Raw genomic sequence first — 26,031 nt, 5'->3', positions numbered from 1 at the left:
GGGCTGGTAACTCCAGGAACTGGGTGGTCAGGGTTTTTTTTTTTTTCATTCTTTTTTCCCCTCTCATTCTAAGCTGTCTGAATTTTTGATCAGAAGTTCCCCCAGCCCTGACTGATGTGACTCAGTGTGTTGGGCATCGTCCCACAAACTGAAAGATTGTGGTTCGATTCCTGGCAACATGCCTGGGTTGCAGGACAGGTCCCCAGTGTGGGGTGTGTGAGAGGCAACTGATCAATGCTTCTCTCACACGTTGATGTTTCTCTCCTTCCCTTCTCCTTTCTCAAAAAATAAATAAAATTAAAAAAAGAAGTTCCCCCAGAGTTGACCTCTGTTTTGCTAGAGGTAAAGTTGAGGCCTGAACTCTGAAGTGCTGGCTTCCAGGATGAACTCTCCACTGTAGTGCCTTATCTGGAGTAGGGGGTGGGTGGAGGGGATCATGTCTTTCCTAGTTAGAGCAGTTTGTTACAGGCCAATCAGAAACACAGGTGAGGGAGATTTGTTACACTGAGCACTCAGAAGCATATGCATTTTTATGGCGATAGCCCATAGTAGGAAATACATTTTGCAAAAACACTCAATGCCATATACATGTTCTATGTGAGTACATGAGCAGAAATATGTATACATAGAAATAAGTCAAAGATTTCAGGAAACAATATTTATCCTTATCAGGTACAGTGTCCTCTCCTAGTTTCCATTCTATTCCATTCCATTCCATTCCATTCTATGTTAAAACGTGAGTACCATCCATTTAAAGGATTATTGCCTGCAATTTGAAAAACATTAATCTGACTCCCTCTCTTCCTTTTAATCAAATGTTCATTGGCAGAAGAAAAGTGAGATCCAGAGAGAATAGATGAGGGAAAGGAACATGCCCTGTTTTAAGACTTTAGACACATTATCACAAGAGAAAATGGAATTAGCATTTAAAAAAAGATTTTATTTATTTTTAGAGAGGCGAAGGGAGGGAGAAAGAGGGAGAGAAACAACAATGTGTGGTTGCCTTTCACGCTCCCCCTGCTGGGGACCTGGCCCACATCCCAGGCATATGGCCTGACTGGGAATCAAACCGGTGACCCTTTGGTTTGCAGGCCAGCACTCAGTCCACTGAGCCACACCAACCAGGGTGGAATTAGCATTTTTTTAATATATAAATTCTTTTTTTGATATATTTATTGATTATGCTATTACAGTTGTCCCATTTCCCCCCCTTCACTCAACTCCATCCTGCCCACCCCCTCCCTCCCACATTCCCCCCCCCCTATAGTTCATGTCCATGGGTCATACTTATAAGTTCTTTGGCTTCTACATTTCCTACACTATTCTTACCCTCCCCCTGTCTATTTTCCACCTATCATCTATGCTACTTATTTTCTGTACCTTTCCCCCCTCTCTCCCGCTCCCAATCCCCTATTGATAACCCTCCATGTGATCTCCATTTCTGTGGTTCTGTTTCTGTTCTAGTTGTTTGCTTAGTTTGCTTTTGTTTTGGTTTTAGGGGTGGTTGTTAATAACTGTGAGTTTGCTGTCATTTTTACTGTTCCTATTTTTGATCTTCTTTTTCTTAGGTAAGTCCCTTTAACATTTCATATAATAAGGGCTTGGTGATGATGAACTCCTTGAACTTGACCTTATCTGAGAAGCACTTTATCTGCCCTTCCATTCTAAATGATAGCTTTGCTGGATACAGTAATCTTGGATGTAGGCCCTTGCCTTTCATGACTTGGAATACTTCTTGCCAGTCCCTTCTTGCTTATAAGGTCTCTTTTGAGAAATCAGCTGACAGTCTTATGGGAACTCCTTTGTAGGTAACTGTGTCCTTTTCTCTTGCTGCTTCTAAGATTCTCTCCTTCTGCTTAATCTTGGCTAATGTAATTATGATGTGCCTTGGTGTGTTCCTCCTTGGGTCCAGCTTCTTTGGGACTCTCTGAGCTTCCTGGACTTCCTGGAAGTCTACTTCCTTAGCCAGACTGGGGAAGTTCTCCATTATTTGTTCAAGTAAGTTTTCAATTTTTTGTTCTTCCTCTTCTCCTTCTGGTACCCCTATAATTCGGATGTTGGAACGTTTCAAGATGTCCTGGAGTTTCCTAAGCCTCTCCTCATTTTTCCGAATTCTTGTTTCTTCCTTCTTTTCTGGTTGGATGTTTCTTTCTTCCTTCTGGTCCACACCATTGATTTGAGTCCCAGTTTCCTTCACATCACTATTGGTTCCCTGTAAATTTTCCTTTGTTTCTCTTAGCATAGGCTTCATTTTTTCATCTACTTTTCAAACAAATTCAACCAATTCTGTGAGCGTCTTGATAACCAGTGTTTTGAACTGTGCATCCGATAGGTTGGCTATCTCTTCCTCGCTTAGTTGTATTTTTTCTGGAGCTTTGAAGTGTTCTGTCATTTGGGCCATTTTTTTTTTTTTTTTTTTTTTTTGATCTTGGCGTGTCTGTTACTTAATGGGGTGGAGCCTTGGGTGTTCCCTGGGGCAGGGTAACACTGGTCGCTGTGCTGTGACACTGTACGTGGGGGAGGGGCTGAGAGGGAGTAATGGCGCCCACTTCACTCTCCACCGGATTTCAAGTCACTCCCTCCACTACCCACATCAAATTGGGCCCCTCTGGTGCTGGTTCCTGAGTGGATGGGCTTGTGCACACTCTAGGCCCCTGTGGGTCTCTCCAACGACCTCTCCTGTGAGGCTGGGAGTCTCTCCTGCTGCCGCCCCAACCCCCACGGGTGCTTTCAATCAGAGGTCTGAGGCTTTATTTCCCTGCGCTGGAGCCCTGGGTTGCACAGTCTGCTTCGCTCCCCGTTGTTTGTCCGGTTTATCTATGTGCGAATATGGGGCTGCGGGGTGCTACCCGCCGCTCTCCCTGCCCCTTTCTCCGTCACTCTGAGTCCGGCCCTCTCGGTCTATCTGTGCACAAATGTGGGGCTGCAGGGTCTGTTAGTGGTCAGACTGCCTGCCCTGTTCGTCCCACACTCCGCCAGTCTCGGTCCCGCCAGGGCCACACAAGTCCTCTCCGCCCCAGTGCCTGTCTCCGCCCCTCCTACCGGTCTGGATGTATGTTTCTTTTTTATCTACTTGGTGTCGGACTTTCTTACTGTTCAATTTTCTGTCAGTTGAATTAGCATTTTTGAGAGCCTACGCATATCATTTATTTTTATAACTCTGATATATTTTCATCACAATATTGCAAAGTGGGTATTATGATCTCAATTTTATGTATCTGCTATCCAGGCTTATGGTTCAAAATTAGACTTAACCTGACTCCAAATTAAGGACCCTTTCTGCTCTACTACCAAAGGGAACTAGAGAAGTTGAGTTCTGCCAGTGGTGATGTATTATAGATTTAGAAGGATGATGGCTTCTGGGGGGCTAGGATTTCTTACTCTCACATTAGGAATCAAGCTTATTTTGCTGAAAAAGAATATGTGCACACAGATGTCAGTATCTGAGGGTTTTTTTTTTTTTTTTCCCCGTAACCACCTTGGGAAATACTGTTATGGTGATTTTACAGATGTAGACTCACATACATTATGTAGATATAGATGTAGACTCACATAATGTATGTGAGACTCACATACATTAACATGACCAAGGTCACACAAGTCATAACTATCCTAACTGGGCTTCAAGTGCTTCAAGTGTTGTGTTCCCCAGAGTTGGAGAAGCAAGGAGTCCAGGGAAGAGTGGAGTAACATGGTGGCATGTCATTTCTCTTAGAGATTTATAAGGCATTTAGTTCAGAGATGGGGAAGCACAGGGGATTTATATCTTCCCAGGTCATTCTATCATGACCTTAGTCTCAGCTTGGGCTTATAACTGGGGTCATACAATTCTTACTATATACTGACTGAGTCCTCTGTTGCCCTCAGTTCTGACCCTGTCTAGAATAGAACATTTACATATTTTCCTAATGCTTGAGGAGTCCTTGCACTAATTCACTTACTCTCTAGAGTTACCAGTTTAAAATACAGAATGCCAAGTGAAATTTGTGTTACAGGTGAATAACAAATCATTTTTTAAGTAGAAGTATGTCCCAATATTGAATAAGACACACTTCTAATAAAATTGTTGTCTGAAACTCAAATTTACCTGAGAGTCCTGTATTTTTATTTGCTAAAACTAGCAACCATACTCTGCATTCTACCATCAGCAGAGCAGAGAAAAATCTGGAGTTGGAGAATTTTTGTCCTGCAGCCCTGTACTAGTTAGACCAGAAAGCAGAGGTATAAACAAATGAAGGGCATCCATTTTTCACTCATGTAATGAGAATTTGAGAGGTAGGGAGTTCAGGCTAGTGTGATTGTCCCACAGAATCATTAAGGGTCAGACCCACCAAGACTCAAGTTTTGTTTCACCTTCACTGGCTGAGGGTGAGGGAATGGAATAGGTATAGCTCCAGTCAGGTGACCAATTTCTGAAAGGAGGACTGCACAATCTGACCATATTTCTTCCTTGCTATGTCGTGTGTATTTACATATTTCAATAGCTTTCCTTTTTCTCTCTTCTCTGCGTTCCTTCTGCTGTTTTATATGTGGTACATTGTTGTTGGTGAAGTTTATACTTTAGCCTATGGTTTGCAGAATATCAATTTGGGAGTGTGACTAAATTAGAAGTGGAATGGGTATCATGTAGAGTTCTTGAACTTGGAGTTGAAAGCAGTAACTGATGAGACTGGGTTATTTCATTTCTGGGGAAAGCCAAGCCTCATTTTCCTTTGGACAAATGATAGTGATGGTTATGTTCAATGAGAGCATTTTTGTTTTGGGGAATATTATGTATGGAAAAAGAGTGCACGTTCATGTTGGGCAGCCAAATGATGAATTGTACTGGACATTTGCCATGAATGTGGTGGATCCATAGTGTCTTTTGAATTTCCTTCCTGTATTAGGAGAATTCTCAATTATGATTCTTGCCTTCCTAAGGTACAATCTACAATTTCCTTTTTCTGATTTTATTTTTTAAAATTATATTTTATTGATTATGCTATTACAATTGTCCAAATTTTTCCCCCTTTCCCTTCCTCCACCCAGCAACACCTATTCCCGCAGGCAATCTCCAGGTCATTGTTCATGTCCATGGGTCATGCATATAAATTCTATGGCTACTCCATTTCCTATACTGCACTTTATAGTCCCATGGCTATTCTGTAACTACCTACTTGTACTTCTTAATCCCCTCACCTCTTCACTCGTTCCCATACCCCCTCCCATCTAGCAACCATCAAAATGCTCTCCATATCCATGATTCTGTCTTTGTTCTTCTGGTTTGCTTAGTTTGTTTTTTAGATTCAATTGTTGATAGATATGGGTTTTTTTTTTTGCCATTTTATTGTTCATAGTTTTGATCTTCTTTTTCTTAAATAAGTCCCTTTAACATTTCATATAATAATGATTTATTATTATCATCATTATAATAATAATGATGATGAACTCGATTAGTTTTTTCTTGTCTGGGAAGCTCTTTATCTGCCCTTCGATTCTAATGATAGCTTTGCTAGATAGGGCAACCTTGGCTGTAGGTCCCTGTTTTTCATGACCTTGAATATTTCTTGCCAATTCCTTCTAGCCTGTAAAGTTTCTTTTGAGAAATCAGCTGGCAGTCTTATGGGAACTCCCCTGTAGGGAACTAATTTCTTTTCTCTTGTTGCTTTTAGGATTCTCTCTTTATCTTTAACCTTTGACATTTTAATTATGATGTGTCTTGGAGTGGGCCTCTTTGCATCCATCTTGTTTGGGACTTTCTGTGCTTCTTGGACTGGCATATCTATTTCTTTCACCAAATTAGGGAACTTTTAAAAAAATTAGTTTTTCAAATACATTTCTTGCTCTTTCTCTTCTCCTTCTGGTACCTCTATTATGTGAATGTTGGAATGCTTGAAGTTTTTCCAGAGGCTGGTTATACTATCCTTGTTTGTTTTGGATTTTTTCTTCTTCTTCTTGTTCTGATTGGTTGTTTTTTTGCTTCCTTATGTTGCAAATCATTGATTTGATTCTTAGCTTCATCCACTCTACTGTTGCTTTCCTCTGAGTTGTTTTTTATTGCAATTAGTATATCCTTCATTTCTGACTGGATCTTTTTTATGCTGTTGAGGTCCTCACTAAATTCCTTGACCATCCTTATAACCAGTGTTTTGAACTCTGCATCTGATACATTGCTTATCTCCATTTCATTTAGTTCTTTTTCTGGAGTTTTGATCTGTTCTTTCATTTGGGCCATGGTCTTTGTCTCCTCATTTTGGCAGCCCCCTTGTGTTTGTTTCTATGAATTAAGTAGAGCTGCTATGACTCCCTGTCTTGGTAGTATGGCCTAATGTAGTAGGTGTCCTGTAGGGTCCACCCTCTCCTGTCACCCAAGCTGGGTACTCAAGGTGCATCCTTCCTGGGCATTGAGTACACCCTCCTCTTGTAGTTGAACCTTGATTACTGTTGGCAGGTGAATGGGATGGGTTTACCCAGGCCAGTCAGCTGCAAGGATTGGCAGTGACCACTGACCACCAACCTCCACCCTCTGTGGAGGATAAACTGTACAGGGGCAGGGTGATAGTGCTCTGACATGGTCTGTAGCTGTCTGCTGGGTACACAGGCTCTGGAGTTTCCCAGATGGTGCAGGCCAAGGGCAGCTGCCACCTGTGTTTTGCCCGGGACCGTCCTGCCTGAAGCAATGTAAGATGGTTACTCCTTGTGCTGGAGTCTTGGAGATTCCCAGACAAAGCCAAGCTGTTAGTCTAGGCTGACTGCTATTAGTGCTGGGCCTGGGCCACTTAGCAAGATGTATCAGGGCTGGGGGCTCACTGAGGCCAGCTGATGCTTGTTTGAGAGGATTTAGGAAGTTGTGAAACATGAGCCAAGACCAGCCATTCACATGGAAAAGTCACTGTTAACAACTTGGAGGGCCCATGTGTTGGGTGGGATGGAGTCTCAGGGGATGTCTAGGATGGGGCAAACAGTGTTAGCCAGGTTGGTGGAGTCTTAGATAGGGCACCTACCTGCTGACTTTATGGCTCTATTGGGGGAGGATTCAGAAAAGGGACAATGGTCTCTGCCCACCTTTCTGTCTGGGAAAAAACTGTCCCCCAGCTCTCACCTGGATGCCAGCCAGTTCAGTTCCTCCCTGTATGGCACTGGTGGTGCCTCTTAAGTTGCTACCCTGGTGCTGGAGCTCAGAGGGAGCAAATCTGAGTAAGTCATTGTGTGAGTCCTTTAAGAGGACCTGCTTGGGATTCCAGAAGTTTCTTCCACCAACTCAATCTGCACTGACTTTTACAGCCAGAAGTTGTGGGGACTTATCATCCTGGCACTGGGACCCTGGACTGGAGGGCCTGGTTTGGGACTGGGACTCCTCTCTCCTGAGATATCCCTTCCATTTGAGGGACTCAGCTGCTTTTGCAGTTAGATGGGGCGAGCTTGTATCATGCTTCTTTCACTTAACTATCTGTCTGACTTAGGACAGGTCCTTAAGTTCTCAGCATTAGTGACTGCATCTGTAAAATATGAAGAGTGATATGAAACATGGTTTCTGGAGAATTGAATATGGTGCTAAACGTAAAATGCCACATGGTTGATCCTTAATAAACGTTGGTTTTGTTCCTTTAATTGTGTTGTAACTTGTGCTGCCATATAGCCACTTAATGGGTAAATGATGCATATGTCCTCATTGAGGCTTTCTATTTGTCTGAGTAAAGAAGATCATACTTTCTCTAAATTCCCTTAAACACATTACAGATCAGTCAGATAAACAGACTTCAGTTATGCCCTGCTTTGGACAGCATTTTGTTTCTATTCATTTAACTTCAGGCTGCCAGGTTGTTACTTTAGTGTTTCTTGAGTAATTGGCTGTGTCTTTTTTGATTGAGCATGTGTATAAAAATTGTTTTAACCTTTAAGTTGCCATGTAGAGATACAACACCTTTTTTAGCTTTGGTATATGTTCAAGTCTCATGTAGGAAGTACAATGGGTAGCTCAGCTGGTTAGAGCATTGTCTAAAGTTGCAGGTTTGATTTCTGGTCAGGGTTTTTAGAGGAATCAACCAATGAATGCATGAATGAGTAGAATAGCAAATTGATGTTTTGTTCTCTCCCTCTCTCTCAAAAAACCAATAAATTAAAAAATACTATGGATAAGGGACAACTGATGTCACAGGCTCATGCCACCTTGCATCAGATTGAGACAGCAGTGCAATGGAGCAGGAACAGAACATCCTTCATGGTACTGGCCACATTTTCCTGAAGCCAGGCTGGAGCTCACTCTGTGCTTGCCTCTGTGATACCTTCTACCTGTCTGTAGTTGATGTTGCTGAATGAGTTTTTCTAAATTTAAAGTCTAAATTTAACTGCTGCTAGCTTACATTCAGCATCTGTAAAGGAATTTCAAGGACATAAGCTGATTTATTTTACTATGTTCTTGCCTCAACTCTGAACACACTAGCTCTTTTTTGAAATACTGCACTGTGCACAATTCTTTCAGTGGACAGAGAATCCAGAGGGATGAGGAATGGAGAGGTGCTGGGTGATTACCCCAAGTTTTGGTTTGGGAACAAGATGCTTCATGGTTGTGTGTGATCATTTCTGTCCCAGGTTTTCCCATCCCCAATCTTGCTTTTTTGGAGTTTCTTTCTGATATTTCTAATTTCTTTTTTCATCTTTGTAAATATTTATTTGAAATCAAGTAACATTAAATTAAAAAAAAAATTTTAATTACAGTTGATATACAACATTATATTAGTTTCAGGTTTACAATATAGTATTAGACATTTATATATCCTATGAAGTGATCACCCCAATAAATCTAGTACCAATATGATACTATACATAGTTATTAAAATATTATTGACTATATTCCCTGTGCTGTACTTTACATCCCCATGACTATATTGTAACTATCAGTTTGTATATCTTAATGCCTTCCCTTTTTTCACCCACTCCCTTGCTCCCCTCCCATCTGGCAACCATCAAAATGTTCTCTGTATCTGTGAATTTGTTTCTGGTTTGTTTGTTTGTTTTGTTTAGACTCCACATATAAGTGAAATTATATTGCATTTGTCTTTCTCTGTCTGACTCATTTCACTCAGCACAATAGGTCCATCCATGTTGTTGCAGATGGCAAGATTTCATCCTTTTTTTTTCTTATGTCTGATTCATATTCCACAGGATATATGCAGCACTTCTTTATTTTTTCATCTATTTGTGGATACTTAGGTTGCTTCCATATCTTGGCTATTGTAAATACTGCTATAATGAACATATGGATACATATGTCTTTTTGAATTAGTGTTTTGAATTTCTTTGGATAAATACCTGGAAATGGAACTGCTGGGTCCTTTTTTGGTTTCTTATTATAGCCCTTGTTTTAAAATCTATTTTGTCTGGTGTAAGTATTGCTAACTGAGTTGCCCATAAGCTGCCCATAAGCCACTAAGGGTGGCTATGGGCATGAGCTGGCACACCCTTATGAGGTGGTGGGTGTGCCAGGTGTGTCCCTATGTAGATTTTGTGTGTCCTGTTGTAGTTGAGCCTTGATTTTTGTTGGCACATTAGTGGGAGGGATTGACCCTCAGGTTGAATAATTGTGAGAACTGGCTGTGACTACAGTGGAGGAGCTGTTGTGCAGTGGCTACCCTTTGGAGCAAGATTTGTGTTAGCAGGTCCCTGGTGCTTGCCAAGTCTATACTTTGAATGTGTTTTTGTGGGGGTGTTTGGGTGGTCCTCTGGTGTGGTCTGAAGCTGGTCACCAGGTGTGTTGGTTCTGGGGTTTCTTAGGAGGTGTAGGCCAAGGTCACCTGCTGCCTATGCCCTGCCTAGGGCCACTTGGTATGAGCTACAAAATGATCTGCAGATGTTTGCCACTTGTGTTGGGCTTGGAGGTCCCTGGAAGAGGCTAAGCTATGAACTGAGGCCAAGTGCCTCTAGTGCTGGGCTTGGGGCTGTTTAGCATGAGGTACATGGCATGCTGAGGCCAGATGCTGCTTGTTGGGGATTTGTGAAACTTAGAGATTTTAGGAAAGTCCATAGCATGAGGCAAGAGAGGCTGTTTGTATGGAAAAGCCACTGGAAGTGGCTTGGGTGGATCCTAAAGTTGGGTAGGACACGGTCTCATGTAATCAGTCACCAAGGTGGGAGAACACTGTTATCTGGGTTGATGGAGACTCACATATAAATCTACTTGTGCCTTCAGGATGAGGGTTCAGCAAGGAAACAATGGCCATTGCCAGCACTACTGTCTGGGATAAAACTGCCCTGACCCCTAGCCTTCATACTGCAGCCAGACAATTCAGTTTATTCTTGAGTATCCCTGTTGCCTTTTGAGCTGCCACTCCAGTGTTAGAGCTCAGAGTGAGTTAATCAGCAAGTAAGTTCATGCACCGGTCCTTTAAGCAGAATGCCTAGGAATCTGAAATAGCCCTCCCTCTCAATCCACCACAATCTTCTCTGGTTTTCACAGTCAGAAGTTATGGGGACTTTTCCTTCTGGCACTGAAATCCAGGGGAGCCTGGTGTAAGGCTGGGATTCCTGGCTTCTCAGGGGTAACTCCACAGCTGAGATATCCCTCCTGATGTTTAACCACCACACATGGGTGTGGGACCAGCTGATTTTGCGTCTCAGCCCCTCCTACCAGTCTCTACATGGCTTCTTCTTAGTTATAAGAGTTCTGTTCAGCCAGTCTATAGGCAGTTCTCAATGATGGTTGTTGTGCCGTTTAGTTGTAATTTTGATGTGGTCATGGGAGGAGGTGAGCACAGCATTGACCTACTCTGCCCTCTTAACTGGAAGCCCCCTGATATTTCCAGCTTCCATTTGCCATTCCTGCAATAGGCTAGTATTTGAGGAGAGAAAGTACTAGAGTGTTCCTTCTTTTTAGTTTGGTGAAGCAATTTCTCCTGTAGCCTCTGTGATCCTCCCACTCCCCTTATCACTGTCAACATTAGTCAGGTCAGCCCGCTCCTTGGGTCATCATCTCATGTACCTCAGAATTAATAACCATGATAATCTTATCTTTCTGGTGGGCTGCAGGAGAGACAGCAACCGTTATTTCAATTTCAGGGGTTCACATAATGTGTGCTTGATGTGTAGTGGCTACCAATGGTGAAGTCAGTATTTGTAGGCTCAGCCCCCCTCCTCCCAGTCTCCATTACTGCTTCCTGTCAGGGTATGGTTACTGAATTGGGAGTGACTTAACTTCGAGTAGCTCTAGAACAGCCTGATATTCTCCTTCTACTGGGATTGCTATATTATGTGGAGGCCTTATAATGGCGTCTTATCTGCCTAGTCTTTTTTCCACACCCTACATTCTTGGTTGCAAGAACATTCCTTTGTTTACATAATGGAAAATGCTGCCTAACTGCAGATGTGATTTTGTAAGGCTGTTAGGGGTGGGTGAAAGGACAAGTTATGTGAGACTTATGAGACAGAAGTGTAGAGTTTCAACAGTATAGGGTAGAGCCAACCCTCCAGGTGTCATCTGGGGAGTTTTCAGTAGTGCTTCTGTCCATATTTGGGAGAAATGTAGAGGAAGAAAATAAGTACCACAAACTAGGTGGCTGAAAACAAGAGAAATTTATTCTCTCAGAGTCTGGAGAGTGGAAATCTCAGATCAAAGTGTTGGCAGAGTTGGTTCTTCCTGAGGGCTGTGAAGAAGAATCTGTCTCATGCTTCTCCTGTAGCTTCTGGTGAGAGTTGGCAATCGTTGGTGGTCCTTGGCTTGGAGATGCATCACACCATCTCTGCTTGTCTTCACATGGCCTTCTGCCTATGTATGGCTCTCTCCTCTTCTTATAAGGACACCAGTATTGGATAAAGGGTCCACCTGACTCCAGCATTAATTAATTAATGCTGCAACAATTCTATTTCCTAAATAAGGTTGCATTCTGAAGCACTGGAAGTTAGGACTTCAATATGTTTTTTTTTTTTTTGGAGGGACACAATACAACCTATAATAACTCCTTCAGGATATACACATGCCAAGCCACTACATCATGCATGACTATGTGAGGGTAACTGTTGCCAGGGAAACTGTGGGTGCAAGAGAAGAGTCCCCAGGTTCCCAGAGGAGGGCCTGACATTAAGGTGGAGTGGGAGGAAGAGATACTTGTCTGTTGGGCTTTTGGACCTGGGCCACAGCAACTGTGATCCCAGGGGCAAGTGACTGTTTAGCATTTATTTCTCTGTGTGTTGCCTAAGCTGTCCACAGGCCCTCTTCCCATGAGTTTTGGCAAAGCCCACTTATCTGGACAGTTTCTCCTGCTGACACTGTGATGCTGAGACTTTATCACTCTTGGTATCAGTCAGGCGGACTCACTCTGTGGACTTATTCTCTGCATTGCAGAACTAACACTTTGACAATGATGATATGCTTATCTTATCTGGGCAATGGCCACCAACTGCTTTTTCCATGTTATGGGTCCATGTGATGCTTGTTTGGTCTTCTGTGGTGGCTGGGTCAGAGTCAGTGCCTGTCAACCCCTCAGGGTCCATTTCAGCCCGTGGGCTGAAGCAAGCTGTCAGTACTCTTCACCTGCCCTTCTACTCCTTGGGGGATAGGCTGGCAGGACAGGCTGACTACTCTCCCTACATCTCCATTGCCCAGTTCCAGGGAACAAGGCTACTCTGTGGATGTGCTCTCCTTAGGGTCTGGGGGTCAAGGGTGGATGGGGCTTTAGCTGCAACTCAGTGTGGATTCTGGTCTCCTAAGCAAACATTACACATAGTGTTTCTGTTTCTTTTATCTAGTATTTTAAAATTCTTATTTAATTATACAAGTATAAAACATGAGTTAAGATAAATAGAAAAAAGTCCTTATATTCTTATTCCAGCATATGGCCTCTTATTTTTGAGATCTTCCTAGGCAGATGAATTTAGGCAGCTCTGAGATAGTTCAGACATGAGGCTCACTCTGATGCTCTAGGGGATCCCTGTGCTGGGCTAGAATGGCCCTGAGCCGTGTACAGACCCGTTGTGACTGCTGCAATAGACAGACTCGTGCTGAGGACTTTCAAGGGTCATCTCTCTCTCACCCCACTATCCAGAACTCTTGTGCTTGAAAACTTTTCTTCTTTCACACTTGGCACATACTTCTGTGGCTGTAGACCCACTATTGAGAGGGATGATCATGAGGCAGAGCTGGGTGTGAGGACATAAGGTATCAAGAGCTCAGGCTTGGGACCATGTTTGGAAACAGTCATGGGGAATTTGCTATGGCACATCTGTGTCCTGAATTGCAGTGGCTGAGTCTGGGGTTTGAGGGAAGAAGAGAATTGAGAGGAGAAGAGGTGGTGGGGGGGAGGTGGGAATAGGAAGAAGAAGAAGAGTGGACAGAGGAAATAAAAGGTCAATCAGAGCCAATATTACTCTGGACGTTAAATCCTATTGAGCAGATCAAAGTATTTTCTTTAATAATTCATAACAGCACACAATGTACATGGAAATTGGTAGGCTTGATTATTAATCTGGCAAGAAAGGAGCCCAGTGCTATTCTTCATTCAGACTAGAGAGGAGGATCTGCATTTCTCCCTGTGGAGTAGACCAGCTGTGGGGGAGCTCTGGGTTGGATAAAGAGTGTCACACACATAAGCTGGAGGCAGCATCTTTATTGAATTTTTCTGGGGATACAATCAGCAGGGGTTTTGGGTGCCTCTGGGAGTCTCCCTGGGCTTGGGCTGGGGCCAAGCTCCTGTGAAACCTGGCCCAGGGAGAGCTCTGGCTTTGGGATTTTGCCTCTGTGGCTCTGTGGCCAGGCTTCTGTGGCTACTTGCTTTCCAAGATTTCGAGTGAAGATAGCAGGAGGCTTTGCATTTACATGGACATATGACATAATACCTTGGGCTACCCCAGCACACAGAAGGGGACCCCCAGAGTCCCCCTGTGGGTTAGAGAAAGCAGACCATGAGCAGTGATCATCCTTCTCTTCTGTTATCTCATCCTGGTTCAGCACCCCAACTAGCCCCAAGATACCCTATAGTCAGGCCAGGAATCATGACTCCTCATGGAGTCATAAGTTAGGGTTCTTAAGTTTAATATCCTTTTTCTCTCTCTGGCTCAGAACCACCACTCTAGATCCTGACCCCTCCATCTTCTTATATTTCCTCTCCTGGATGCCTGTGCAGAGACTAGCTGGGAGGATTAGAGGCAGGACTTGAGTATAGGGGGATGGAACCCAGGGGAGGATTCCAGTTCTCATAGACACCCATGAATGCAGACACAAGTCACTGTACTAGGGGACTTCCTGACCCACCCCTTTGCAGGAGGACCTTGTCTCCCAGGGACTGATTATGAGGAGGAACTGTAAATATGTGGTACCTCGTATGGTAATCCTTTCTTCCTGGGATCACCCACACAGATTTGCAAATTATTATTGTAAAAGTAAAAGTGGCTGCAGGCCTTGGCATTCATGAGTCTCAGCTTCACCTCTCTCAGAGTATCTGATCTTGGCTCGATCATTCCTGTTCTCCCCCAGCCGGTTGCCTGGCATACTCTTCCAGGTAGAATAAAGGTAGACCGGGTGGGCAGGGGTATTGCCCCCACAGCATGGTTCAGCTCAGCTTTCTTTTGTAGCTATGAGGGAGGAAGGGTAGATGGTTGCCCATCTCAGGGAAAGTGGTGGGTGTGGTGTGGTAGAGGCTCCCTGGGAAGGGCCTAGAGTATTTCCCCAGTGAGGTGGTGGAGTGGGGATGGTCCCCAAGGAAGTGGGTTTGAAGAGAGAATGAGAAAGGTACAGGTCAGAGGAAGGATTAAGAAGGGGGAATCAAGAAGTACAAGAAAGAGAATGGCACCTTCAGTAACATGATGTCATTGAGATAGGTGAAAAGTTGTATTTTGGATGAACAAATTGTTTTTTGACTTCTAGCTTCTGCCATGTGGATTCTTCTTGTTTCATGTCATGAGCTCCAAGAGTGACAGTAATATTTCTGTTGAAAGGGAAGAGAGAGTCAGGAAAAGGTGTTGGTCTCCTGAGAAGAACCCATTGTGAGCAAAGTGACACCAGGCCCTCTTCATCAGCGTAGAGCCAGCTGCAGAACTCATATCTTACTGAGGACAGGTGTTCCCTGGGATCACAGCCTGGGATCGCAGCTGTTTTAGGAAGGGCCAGTCCCTGACAGACACGGAACTGACAGGGCTTTGGCCCAAGGGTGAGAGGGGCAACATTGGCCTGTCTTGACCTGGGCTGCCTATGGTAAAGCTGTGGCCTCTGGAGATGGAGATGACTAACCAGAAGGGCCCAGTTCCTCCAAATATACATCACTAACCATCTTGATATGAGTGGGGTATGAAAATTTCTCCTCAGGCCACTTGAAAGTTGTGTTAACTCTGGTTCCTACAACTCCTTACATGAAAAGGGAACAAGTCAAAGTTTTCTTACCTTCCTTTACAATGAGCAGCTGTCACCACAAATTCTTGACTTATGAGAAACCCACCACAGTTACTAACATGATCTTGGTCAATGATTTCCAGATGGGCCATGTAGGGGTGGGAGTGGGGCTTGGACTCAATGCCACTGATAATCTCCCCTGAAACAGAAAAGCCCAGGTTTCCAAACATAGGGTAACTGAGTCTTCAGACAGAGCACTGGGTGAGGAAGATGAGTTGAAAGCTGAGGCAAACACCCACCCTCAGCCCCACCCTTACCTCTACTGTAGCTCAGCCCCGCCGCGTATCCTTTTTATTGGCTTTCCCTGCCCCAATGCACTCTGTCAGTCCTCATCCTACTTTGCAGACCACAATGGCTAGTCTTGATTCTGAGTTATTAAAACTTTTCATGTCCTAATCCTGACCTCTTCCAGGTGAGAGCCAAGTCGAATGACCATGAATCAGAACTGTGGTTATTTTGTGGAAAGCAGCTTAAGAGGTACTTCCCAAGCCAGTTTTCTGATTCTATCTCCACCCAAGACTTTTTTTGCCGAGTCAACTGTCATTAACTGCTGGGAAAGAGTATGATTCTTCCAGATAGAGATTTCCCCTTGGAATACTTGCAATGGGTTCTTGCTTTCTCATTTTAGACTCTTACTTGACTCAGGTCAGTAGCTTGGAATAGGGGCTGAGGACCCAGAGAATAGGGAATCACACCTCAAACTCACCAGCTCCAGCTTCAGGAGGCAAGAGAAAGACCAACCAAAGAAGTAGGGCCTGCATTTTCCCAGTGATGCCACCCATGGTAAGTTGCTTTTGTCACTCTACTCTCTTGCCCTCTTGCTTTATAACCCTAGTCGTAGAAATAGGGGGAGGGCTGGAATTCACAGAAAGCACATTTTGTCATTCACTCTGGCCTGGCTTATCTTCCTCATCAGAAATTTTTTCAGCTCTCCTCTCTGCTGTGCTGCTGTTGAAGCTGTGGTCAGAGCCTCAGTGTCCTGGCTTCTAGGATGACAGGATTGGCTGGGGAGCTGAACCCTTCCAGAGTGCATGGAATTTGGGGCCTGGAGATTTAAATGGGGGGAAGGGAAAAACGTGTTTTCTTTCCTTCACTTGCCCTGTCGGGACCGGCTTGTGCTGAGGCTGAGTTGTGAGTGCTGGGACAAACCCCAGGGATATGTGTCCCAGCAGTGGCCTGAGGGATGCTGGGGTGTCTTCTGCTGCTGCATGGATGGTTCCAGACCATGCCTTCTCTTCCTCAGGGATCTGTAGCATGGATGTGTGGGCCAGAGCGTTTGTGGACCGCGGGCCCTGGAAGATGCGTGGCCAGGCATCAGGCCCCACAGCCACCAGCACGGGAAGCGGTGGTGGCTGGCCATACAGACCATAAGCACAGACTCTAGGCAGGAGCTTGAGGGCTGACAGTGATGGGCAGCTAGAATGGTTGTGTAGCAGCTGCCTATAGTTAGGCAGTGTTTTTAAATGGGTGAAGGAACTCTGCATGCAGCCTTGGGTTTGTCTGGCAGAGTTGGTGGGGTTTTTCTCTGGGTGTTCTGGAGGGGATGGGACCTGAGGCAGAAGCCTGCCATTCTTCCAAAATTGTATAGGTTTTCTTAAAAAAAAGATTTTATTTATTTTTAGACAGAGGGGAAGGGAGGGAGAAAGAGAGAGAGAGAAACAATGTGTGGTTGCCTCTCATGCACCACCAACTGGGGACTTGGACCACAACCCAGGCATGTGCCCTGACTGGGAATTGAACTGGTGACCCTTTGGTTATCAGGCCAGCACTCAATGCACGAGTCACACCAGCCAGGGCATAAAATTGTGTAGTTTTTGAATAAACAACCCCTTTCCTTTTTCACCAAACCTATGCCCCTGGAATTTGCCTATGTGCAGTGGGCAGCAGAACCCCAATCTCTGTTCAGTAATACCCATACTCCATGGTTGTGTTTGGTCCTCAGTCAGGGCATATACAAGAATCAATCAATGAATGCATAAATGAGTGGAACAACAAATTGATGTCTCTCTCTTTCAATAAAATCAGTAAAAATAAATTAAAAAAATTAAAAGAACATATGGTAGGTGGATTTGGCCTGAGAGCCAGAATTTGCACCACTTCCCCAACTAGAAGATCAGCCCTTCATTCAAGGCAAAATAATCAGCAGAAGATTAGATATTGAATACCCACAATATGTGTGGCACTGAGAAGGCTTTCCATACATTCTTATTTAACATTTTAACATTTTTTGGGGTAAGCATCATTATACACAATTATGGAGCGCTCAACTGATGCTCAGAATGTCACATAGCAGTAAGACTGAAAACATATTATGTCAGATTCTAAAACTCATACTTTTCCATTCCATTAATCTGAATAATACAGGGATGTGGGATGAAGGGTTTGTCCATTAAATGGAGAAAGGAATGGAATGTATGAAGGAGAATACCTGTGTTCTGTAGGGGATGTTGGGGTTTTCCACTTGTGCACTAAGAGTCACATTTGGTTTGATAATGAAATGATATCTGCAGTTGTCATTATTTGAGATGTTATCTGGGCTCTCATTATATTATGTGCACTGAGAAAGGAAAAAACTGTTCTCAATTAGACAATAACATGCCAGTTATTACAGGATTCACTCCTGCTATAGTGAGGTTAAAATGTGAGGTATTGTGCACCTTGGAATCAATGAGATAATACAATCAATAGCTTATTACAGGTATGTGCTTTATCTCACTCACCCTCACAACAACTCTGAGAAGTCCTGTTGTTTCCATTCTACCAATGAGGAAATTGAGGTTCAGAGAATTTGAGTCATTTGATGAGATTTCCTAGCCAATGACATCATAACTAGGTGTCAAACACATATCTGTCTGACAGTACAACATGATCTTTTTGTATGTCACCCTGCTTTCCTGGAAGGTGAAAACAAACAAGCAAACAAAAAGAGAACACGAAGAATGCAAAGAGGATTTCTTTAGCAGTTCCCACAATTTTATAAGATACAATCCTTTTAATAAATTCCTTACTTTACATCGCTCATAGTGGCTCTGCTTTCCTAACCGAGCTCTGAATAATAGAGATATTAGTACTAGAAGTGGGTCCTAGATTCTCTAAATTGTCCTGGGCTATCTCCTGTTGATTCTGTAATCTAAATACAGTCATACCTCGGTACTCATTGGCTTCAGAACACGTCAATCCCTGTACTTGTCACATTTTATGAGAAAACAATGTTGCAGCACTTGGCACTTGCTCGGGACTCATTGCACCTGCTAGAACCTGTGTGAGTCGTGACATTGTCCCACAAGAGAAAAAATGGTTCATCGTTTGATACTTGTTGGTTTTGGCACTTGTCACGACTTCTGGAATGAATTAATGATGAGTACCGTGGTACCCCTGTGTATTTAAAGGTATTACCCTATTGTAAGTAGTAAAGAATATTAGTTGGAAGTTGTACATGATCACTTATGGCACACAGTAGCACACTTGTTACTTAAATTATTGCCTATGGATATCTGTAATCACAGGCAAGGCTTTAGGTGATCAAGTATTTGCTGGCATAGAACATATTAGTGGAAATAAGGAGTTTAATGGGGTCGATCACTTCTAAGTGCACTACAGAACTTTGGACAAGAAAGCAATGAGCTTTGGGCTTTAAATTATGGTCCAGGTAAGGCCCCAAATCTTCTATGATTGCCATAGAAAAATTTGTATCTCACGTAGCCTCATGTCTGAGATTTCTCAATTTAAATCAATGTGTATTCCTGTGGGTGGCTTGCAACACACTTTGAATTCCCAGCCTGGCAGGGTCTCTTCTATAAAATTAAGTATTAATTGACTCTCTGAAAATTGGGGCAGGTCCATATTTGGGGGAGATTCTGATGAAACTGGGACCTTGAGACCCTAAATTTCTCCAGCCCTCCTTTGCCATAAGAGTAGTGCACTTTTTCCAGTCTGAGGAGGTTAGTCTTCCCAGGCCTGAATAATCTGTAATGGGGTCCCCTGAGATAGTTATTTTGCAGGGCTGCTGAGCCCCTCTCCCCACTCTTCTTTATTGCTTCTACAATAGATCTATAACCAATTTCAAGTTCCAGTAGGTCTCACAGGTAAGTGTGGCCCATGAGGAACTGCAGTGTATACCAAACCAACTGCAAGAGTTTTGCTAATTTATATCAACAGAAACATGAATGGGCATGGATGTTAAGGTGTTGCTGTAGGGTAGAAGGAAGGTAGTAACATTGGGCCAAGGTGAGTTTCTTGACGGGATGAACTAAGCAGAGATTCTCATGTCAGTGCTTTAGATGAAACATATTGAAGTGGCTCTAACTATTTGCCTAGCTGGTTGAATTGAGTTATAGACCTTTATTAAGTGAAGGTGAGACGTCAGACCTCCTTTGGTCATTAGGTTTTGGGGTAATTTGTTTTGCAGCAGTAATTAACATAACATTCACAAGGGATTTTGTCTGTTTCCTTTTATTGTAGTATGTTTTTCTGCTTTTGGTATCAGAGTGATACCTCAAAGAATGTGTTGGGAAATGAGCCCTCCTATTCTATTTTTAAAGAAGTTTTGAATTCTACCTTAAAGAAGGTAGAATTGGTATTACTTTTTTTTTTCTCAATGTTTGATAGAATTCACCAGTGAAGCTTTCTGGGTCAGAAGCTTTGTTTGAAGGAAGATGTGTAATTACGTGATACAGTACTCTAAAGAACACATTTTTTGAGTAAGTTTGATAGTTTATGTCTTTTAAGGAATTTGTCTATTTCACCTAATTTGTCAAAATTACAGCATAAGATTATTCATAATATTACCATATTATCCTTAAAAAAACCCCTTCACTAGAGGACATTTTTTCATTGCTTTTTAGAGAGAGAGGAAGGGAGAGAGAGAAACATCAACAGGCTGCCTCCTGTATGCGCCTGGATGGGGAATGGAACCAACAAACCCAGGCATGTGCCCTGACCAGGAATCGAATCCTCAACCTTTCTGTTACAGGACAATGCTCCAACCAACTGAGCCACACCAACCAGGGCCCCTATTATCCTTTTTACTAGCTGTAGAATCTCTAGCGCTGTTGCTTATCTCATTGCTGATATTGGTAATATGGGTTGTCTTTCTTTTTTTTACTGATCAGGCTGCCTAGAGATCTATCAACTGAATTGATCTCAAATAACCAACTTTGCCTTCATTAATTTTCTCTATTGTTTTCTAATTTTTAATTCTTGTTTTTTGTTCTTATTATTTTCTTCTGCTTACTTTGGGTTCTTTTTATAGCTTCTTATGGTGGGTTCTTTCTTAGATCATTGGTTTGAGATTTCATTTCTTTTTTTTTTTTTTTTTTTTTTTAAATATATTTATTGATTATGCTATTACAGTTGTCCCATTTCCCCCCCCACTCCACTCCATCCTGCCCAACCCCCTCCCTCCCACATTCCCCCCCCATAGTTCATGTCCATGGGTCATACTTATAAGTTCTTTGGCTTCTACATTTCCTACACTATTTTTACCCTCCCCCTGTCTATTTTCCACCTATCATCTATGCTACTTATTCTCTGTACCTTTACCCCCCTCTCCCCCTCCCACTCCCTTATTGACAACCCTCATGTTCTAGTTGTTTGCCTAGTTTGCTCTCATTTTTGTTTTATGTGTGGTCGTTAATAACTGTGAGTTTGCTGTCATTTGTACTGTTCCTATTTTTGATCTTTTTCTTAGGTAACTCCCTTTAACATTTCATATAATAAGGGCTTGGTGATGATGAGCCTCTTCAACTTGACCTTATCTGAGAAGCACTTTATCCTCCCTTCCATTCTAAATGATAGCTTTGCTGGATACAGTAATCTTGGTCGTAGGTCCTTGCGTTTAATCTTGGGTAATGTAATTATGATGTGTCTTGTTGTGTTCCTCCTTGGGTCCAGCTTCTTTGGGACTCTCTGAGCTTCCTGGACTTCCCGGAAGTCTATTTCCTTTGCCAGATTAGGGAAGTTCTCCATTATTTGTTCAAATAAGTTTTCAATTTTTTGTTCTTCCTCTTCTCCTTCTGGCACCCCTATAATTCGGATGTTGGAACGTTTCAAGGTGTCCTGGAGGTTCCTAAGCCTCTCCTCATTTTTCCAAGTTCTTGTTTCTTCATTCTTTTCTGGTTGAATGTTTGTTTCTTCCTTCTGGTCCATACCATTGATTTGAGTCCCAGTTTCCTTCTCATCACTATTGGTTCCCTGAACATTTTCCTTTGTTTCTCTTAGCATAGGCTTCATTTTTTCATCTGTTTTTCGAATAGATTCAACCAAGTCTGTGAGCATATTGATAACCAGTGCTTTGAACTGTGCATCCGATAGGTTGGCTATCTCTTCGTCGCTTAGTTGTATTTTTTCTGGAGCTTTGAAGTGTTCTGTCATTTGGGCCATTTTTTTTGTTTGTTTGTCTTGGCGCGTCTGTTACTTTAAGGGGAGGAGCCTTAGGTGCTCACCGGGGCTGGGTAATGCTGGTCGCTGCGCTGTGACACTGTATGTGGGGGCGGGGCCGAGAGGGAGCAATGGCGCCCGCTTCGCTCTCCTCCGGATTTCAGTCTTTCACTCCGCTACCCACAATCAAACTGGGCCCCTCTGGTGCTGGTTCCCGAGTAAGTGGGCCTGTGCACACTCTAGGCCCCTGTGGGTCTCTCCAACAACCTCTCCTGTGAGGCTGGGAGTCTCTCCTGCCGCCCCAACCCCCAGGGGCGCTTTCAATCAGAGGTTTGAGGCTTTATTTCCCCGAGCTGGAGCCCTGGGTTGCGCAGCGGTCTGCTTCTCTGCCCGCCGTTCGTCCGGTTTATCTGTGGGCGAATGTGGTGCCGCAATGTGCTATCCGCCACTCTGCCTGCCCCACTCTCCGCCACTCTGAGTCCGGCCCTCTGGGTTTATCTGTGCAAATGTGGGACCGCAGGGTCTGCTAGTGCTCGGACTGCCTGTGCCATTTGTCCCACACTCCGCCAGTCTCAGTCCCGCCACAGCCACGCGAGTCCTCTCCACCCCAGTGCCGTCTCCGCCCCTCCTACCAGTCTGGATGAATGATTATTTTCTGTTTCCTTGGTGTTGGTCCCCCTTGCTGTTCGATTCTCTGTCGGTTCTGGTTGTGCGAGGAGGCGCAGTGTGTCTACCTACGCCGCCATCTTGGTTCTCCCGAGATTTCATTTCTAATTTTTGATATATCTATTTTGAATTATTGCTTTTTATAGAGGCATATTTAGAATTGTATTTTCCTAGAGATTTCTAACTTTTATCTTTATATATGAAAACAATCCCCTATAATGCTTGTTAGAAAAACAAATAGCCTGGTTTTAATATGATCTCATCAGGTCTGTTTTGTCTGTGTCTACCAGGTATATCTTTTTTTTAATCCCTTTATTTCCAACCTTTTAACATTCTTTAGAATAAGCAGATATTTAGCTGGATTTGTTCTCCAAATCTGGTGATATTTATCTTTTATGTTAAGTGTTGAGTTCATTTACATTTTCTTAACTGCTGTTATATTTTGAATTATTTATACTAACTTATTTTATAGACTGTATTTTTTCCTTCTCTCCTGTCTGCTTTTGTAAGTGATTGAGTTTTTAAATATTTTCCTTTTTCTTTTTACTAGTGTAGAAACAATACATTATACATATACTTTTGTGGTTTTAACTCTACTTCCTGAGTTTTATTTTGGCACTTAGCTGAACACTAGACACCTTGTTTCATGTATTAATAGGGCTTCCCAAGGACACTGCATAGGATAGGGTCTGGATGATTTGTTTTTTCAGTACTTTAGTTGGAGTCCATTTGAAGTTCTCTGATATTCAGGTTTACTTGAAAATTTTGCTTTGTTTTGATATTTATTGTACTTAGTTTTTAGGTGTAGGATTTCTGGGCTCTCTCCTGCATGCCTGAGGACATCTTGGTCTTTTTTGGTTGTTTTTTTTATTTTACAATTTTTTAAAATTGTTGTTCAGTGTTCTTGCTTGAAGGTTGTAGGAATAAAGTAGCCAGGGAAGTAAAATGTCGAGAGAAAGTGGATTCCACTTTCTTGGAGGTGAGAGATGGCAGGGCATGCGTTCTTGTTTTGCTTTCTGGCTTCTTCTTTTTCGTCATCATCTTTTTAAAAGATTTTGTTTATTTATTTTTTAGAGAGGGGGAAGAGAGGGAGAGAGACATCAATGTGTGGTTGCCTCTTGCATGTCCCCTACTGGGGAAATGGCTCACAACTCAAGCATGTGCCCTGACTGGGAATTGAACCAGTGACCCTTTGCTTTACAGGCCACACTCAATCCACTGAGCCACACCAGCTAAGGCTGCTTTCTGGCTTCTGTTGTAAGCTGTTTGCAGATCTGACAACAGCTGGCCTTGTGTTGTTCACTGTTCTGTCTCATCTCCTTTCACCAGCCTCTCCATTGGTCCAGGGATCACACTAGGCATTCCTTAAGCCATCCTTTTCCCATGGGTTTGGGTAAAGTCCCTTAAATCTGGGAGGCTTCTCTTACATACTTTGTGATGCAGCCAATCTCTCTATAAGCAAAATGCATGGGTGGCCTGCAATGGATAGTTCTATGCATCTTAGAATCAAATCTGTCATTGGCAATCTTCCTGTTTCTGGTGGGATACTGCAGGAGGCCTGTGCAGCACCAACTGTCCTTTTCATGTGCCTGCCTCAAGATAGTTTGATTTGTGCTTGCTGCCAGGAATGGAGCAGGGCAGCTGCTCTGAGCCAGCGTGGCAAGAGTCAGAGGGCCCAGGCCCAAGATATCTTTTATGGTCTTCCATCTGTGGTTTCAATTAATCGGTGGGGGGTGGGGTGGGGAAATGGGAGGGTTGTGTTACTTAAGACTCTTCATTTAGCCTCCAGGTTCTGAAACCAATATTTTCCTAGGTAACAATTTTTCCTTTAAATTGCTCCTTATTCCTGCATTTCCTTTCATCTTAACACAACCATGCAGGAGTATCTTTCTCCTTCTCCTAGATGCTATCTATGATTGATATAAATTACAACAGAACATTTGGCTAGTCTATTGATGCTGCTATGGTGGCAGTATCTAAGGTCTCTTGTGAAGGACTGACTTTTCAGTGCTTGTAAGATGAATGTCAAAAAGGGAAGAGAGGAATAGGTCTCCCAGGGCAAATATCTCTGAGTTAAATGCAAAAGTCACATCATCAAGGCTTGGGCAATAGTTATCCTCTTTTTACAGAAGCCTTATTTATGCCATGCAGAGCTAGGTGGGTTAAGTACATAGTCAAGAGCTCTACAATCAGACTGTGTTGGAATTCTTGTGCCATCCCTTATTAGCTTAGTTTCTTTATGGCAAGTTTCTTTATGTCTCTTAGCCCTCTCCCCACTCATCTGTAAAGTGGGCATAAGAATGGTGAGGGTTAAATAAGAGAATTGTTTTTTGTAGAGCATTAGGCATAGTAAGTACTGAAAGTTGATTAGTATTAGCATTATTAGCCCCCAAGATCACGTACTTTTTCCAGGAGTTTGCTAACCAGAGTTGTCTTCCTTTAAATTGTGCCAGCACCCTAAGTAGCCAAAGGAACTAAAAAGCATCCTCCAGCACTTAGAACAGTCTCCCACCTGCCCCAATCATCTGATAATATCTGAGAGATTCTGGAGCCCTCCACTTTGTTTCCAGAGGAAGAGTGGGTCTGCGCCCTTGGTTTCCCAGCTTTGTTGAGTGTTAGGCTGCGGTTTGTGTTATACTCGGGAAACTGAGGGCTGGGGTGGTTAATTGCATCCTCATTTTGTGTTCTGGGACCTCAGGTGCCATTATTTCTGTGTGTTGTTCCAGTTGTTAACTCCTACCTGATTTCATGGTTCCCTCCCACCCCCCTTTTTAATTTAGTCTGAATTTTTGATAATGACATGAAACATGAATGGCACTATCTCTCAAGCTTCTATTCCTTTTCTCCTCCTATCATATGAGTTCTTTCAATGACACCACTTGTGTCAATGTGCATATCAAAATTCTGCATTCCTCTGAGCCTCTGGGCTTCTGGGTAAAATGCCACTCACTCACTCATTCACTCACATTATCAGAAATTTCTGTATGCTAATAATGAAATATCTGAAAAAGAAATAAACTACCCATTCACAATAGCATAAAAACAATAAAATACTTAGGAATAAATTTAACCAGTGAAGTGAAATATCCTTACAATGAAAACTAGACTTGAATGAGAGAAACTGAAGAAGACAAACAAATGGAAAATTATCCAATGTGAACGGGTTTGAAGAGTTAATACTGTTAAAGTGGTCATATTACTCAAAGCCTTCTATAGATTCAAAGCATTTCCTTAAAATTCCAATGATATTTTTCTTTCTTTTTAGTTTTTTTATTGTTGTTCAATACAGTTGTCTCCATTTCCTGCTACCACTTTCCCCCACGCCACCCCCACCTCCCACCCTCAATCCTTCTTACCTTTGGCTTTGTCCATGTGTCCTTTATACATGTTCCTTGACCCTTCTCTCTTTTCCTCCATTATCACCCTCCCCCATCCCTTCTGGTTACTGTCAGTTTGTTCTTTATTTCAATGTCTCTGGTTCTATTTTTCTTGCTTGTTTGTTTTGTTGATTAGGTTCCACCTAAAGGTGAGATCAGATGGTATTTTTCTTTCACCACCTAGATTATTTCACTTAGCATAATGCTCTCCAGTTCCATCCATGCTGTCAGGGAGGGTAGGCGCTCTTTCTTTCT

The 26,031-nt window shown here is 43.0% G+C and overlaps 1 protein-coding gene across 1 annotated transcript; it reads right to left on the bottom strand.

Moving 5' to 3' along the window:
- Positions 1-13,566: 13,566 nt before the first annotated feature.
- Positions 13,567-16,137, bottom strand: LOC112300811 (mast cell protease 4-like). Its single transcript, XM_024556191.2, is given in 6 exon segments — positions 13,567-13,849; positions 14,287-14,541; positions 14,760-14,794; positions 14,797-14,894; positions 15,347-15,494; positions 16,062-16,137. Coding segments are annotated over 6 exon segments (885 nt in total). The 3' UTR covers positions 13,567-13,576.
- Between the last annotated feature and the right edge of the window lie 9,894 nt (positions 16,138-26,031).

This window comes from Desmodus rotundus, chromosome 7 (assembly GCF_022682495.2).
Source record: "Desmodus rotundus isolate HL8 chromosome 7, HLdesRot8A.1, whole genome shotgun sequence".
Taxonomy (NCBI): Eukaryota; Metazoa; Chordata; class Mammalia; order Chiroptera; family Phyllostomidae; genus Desmodus; species Desmodus rotundus.
Note: the sequence above shows the minus strand (reverse complement) of the source record. Positions and strands in the feature narration are given on the sequence as shown.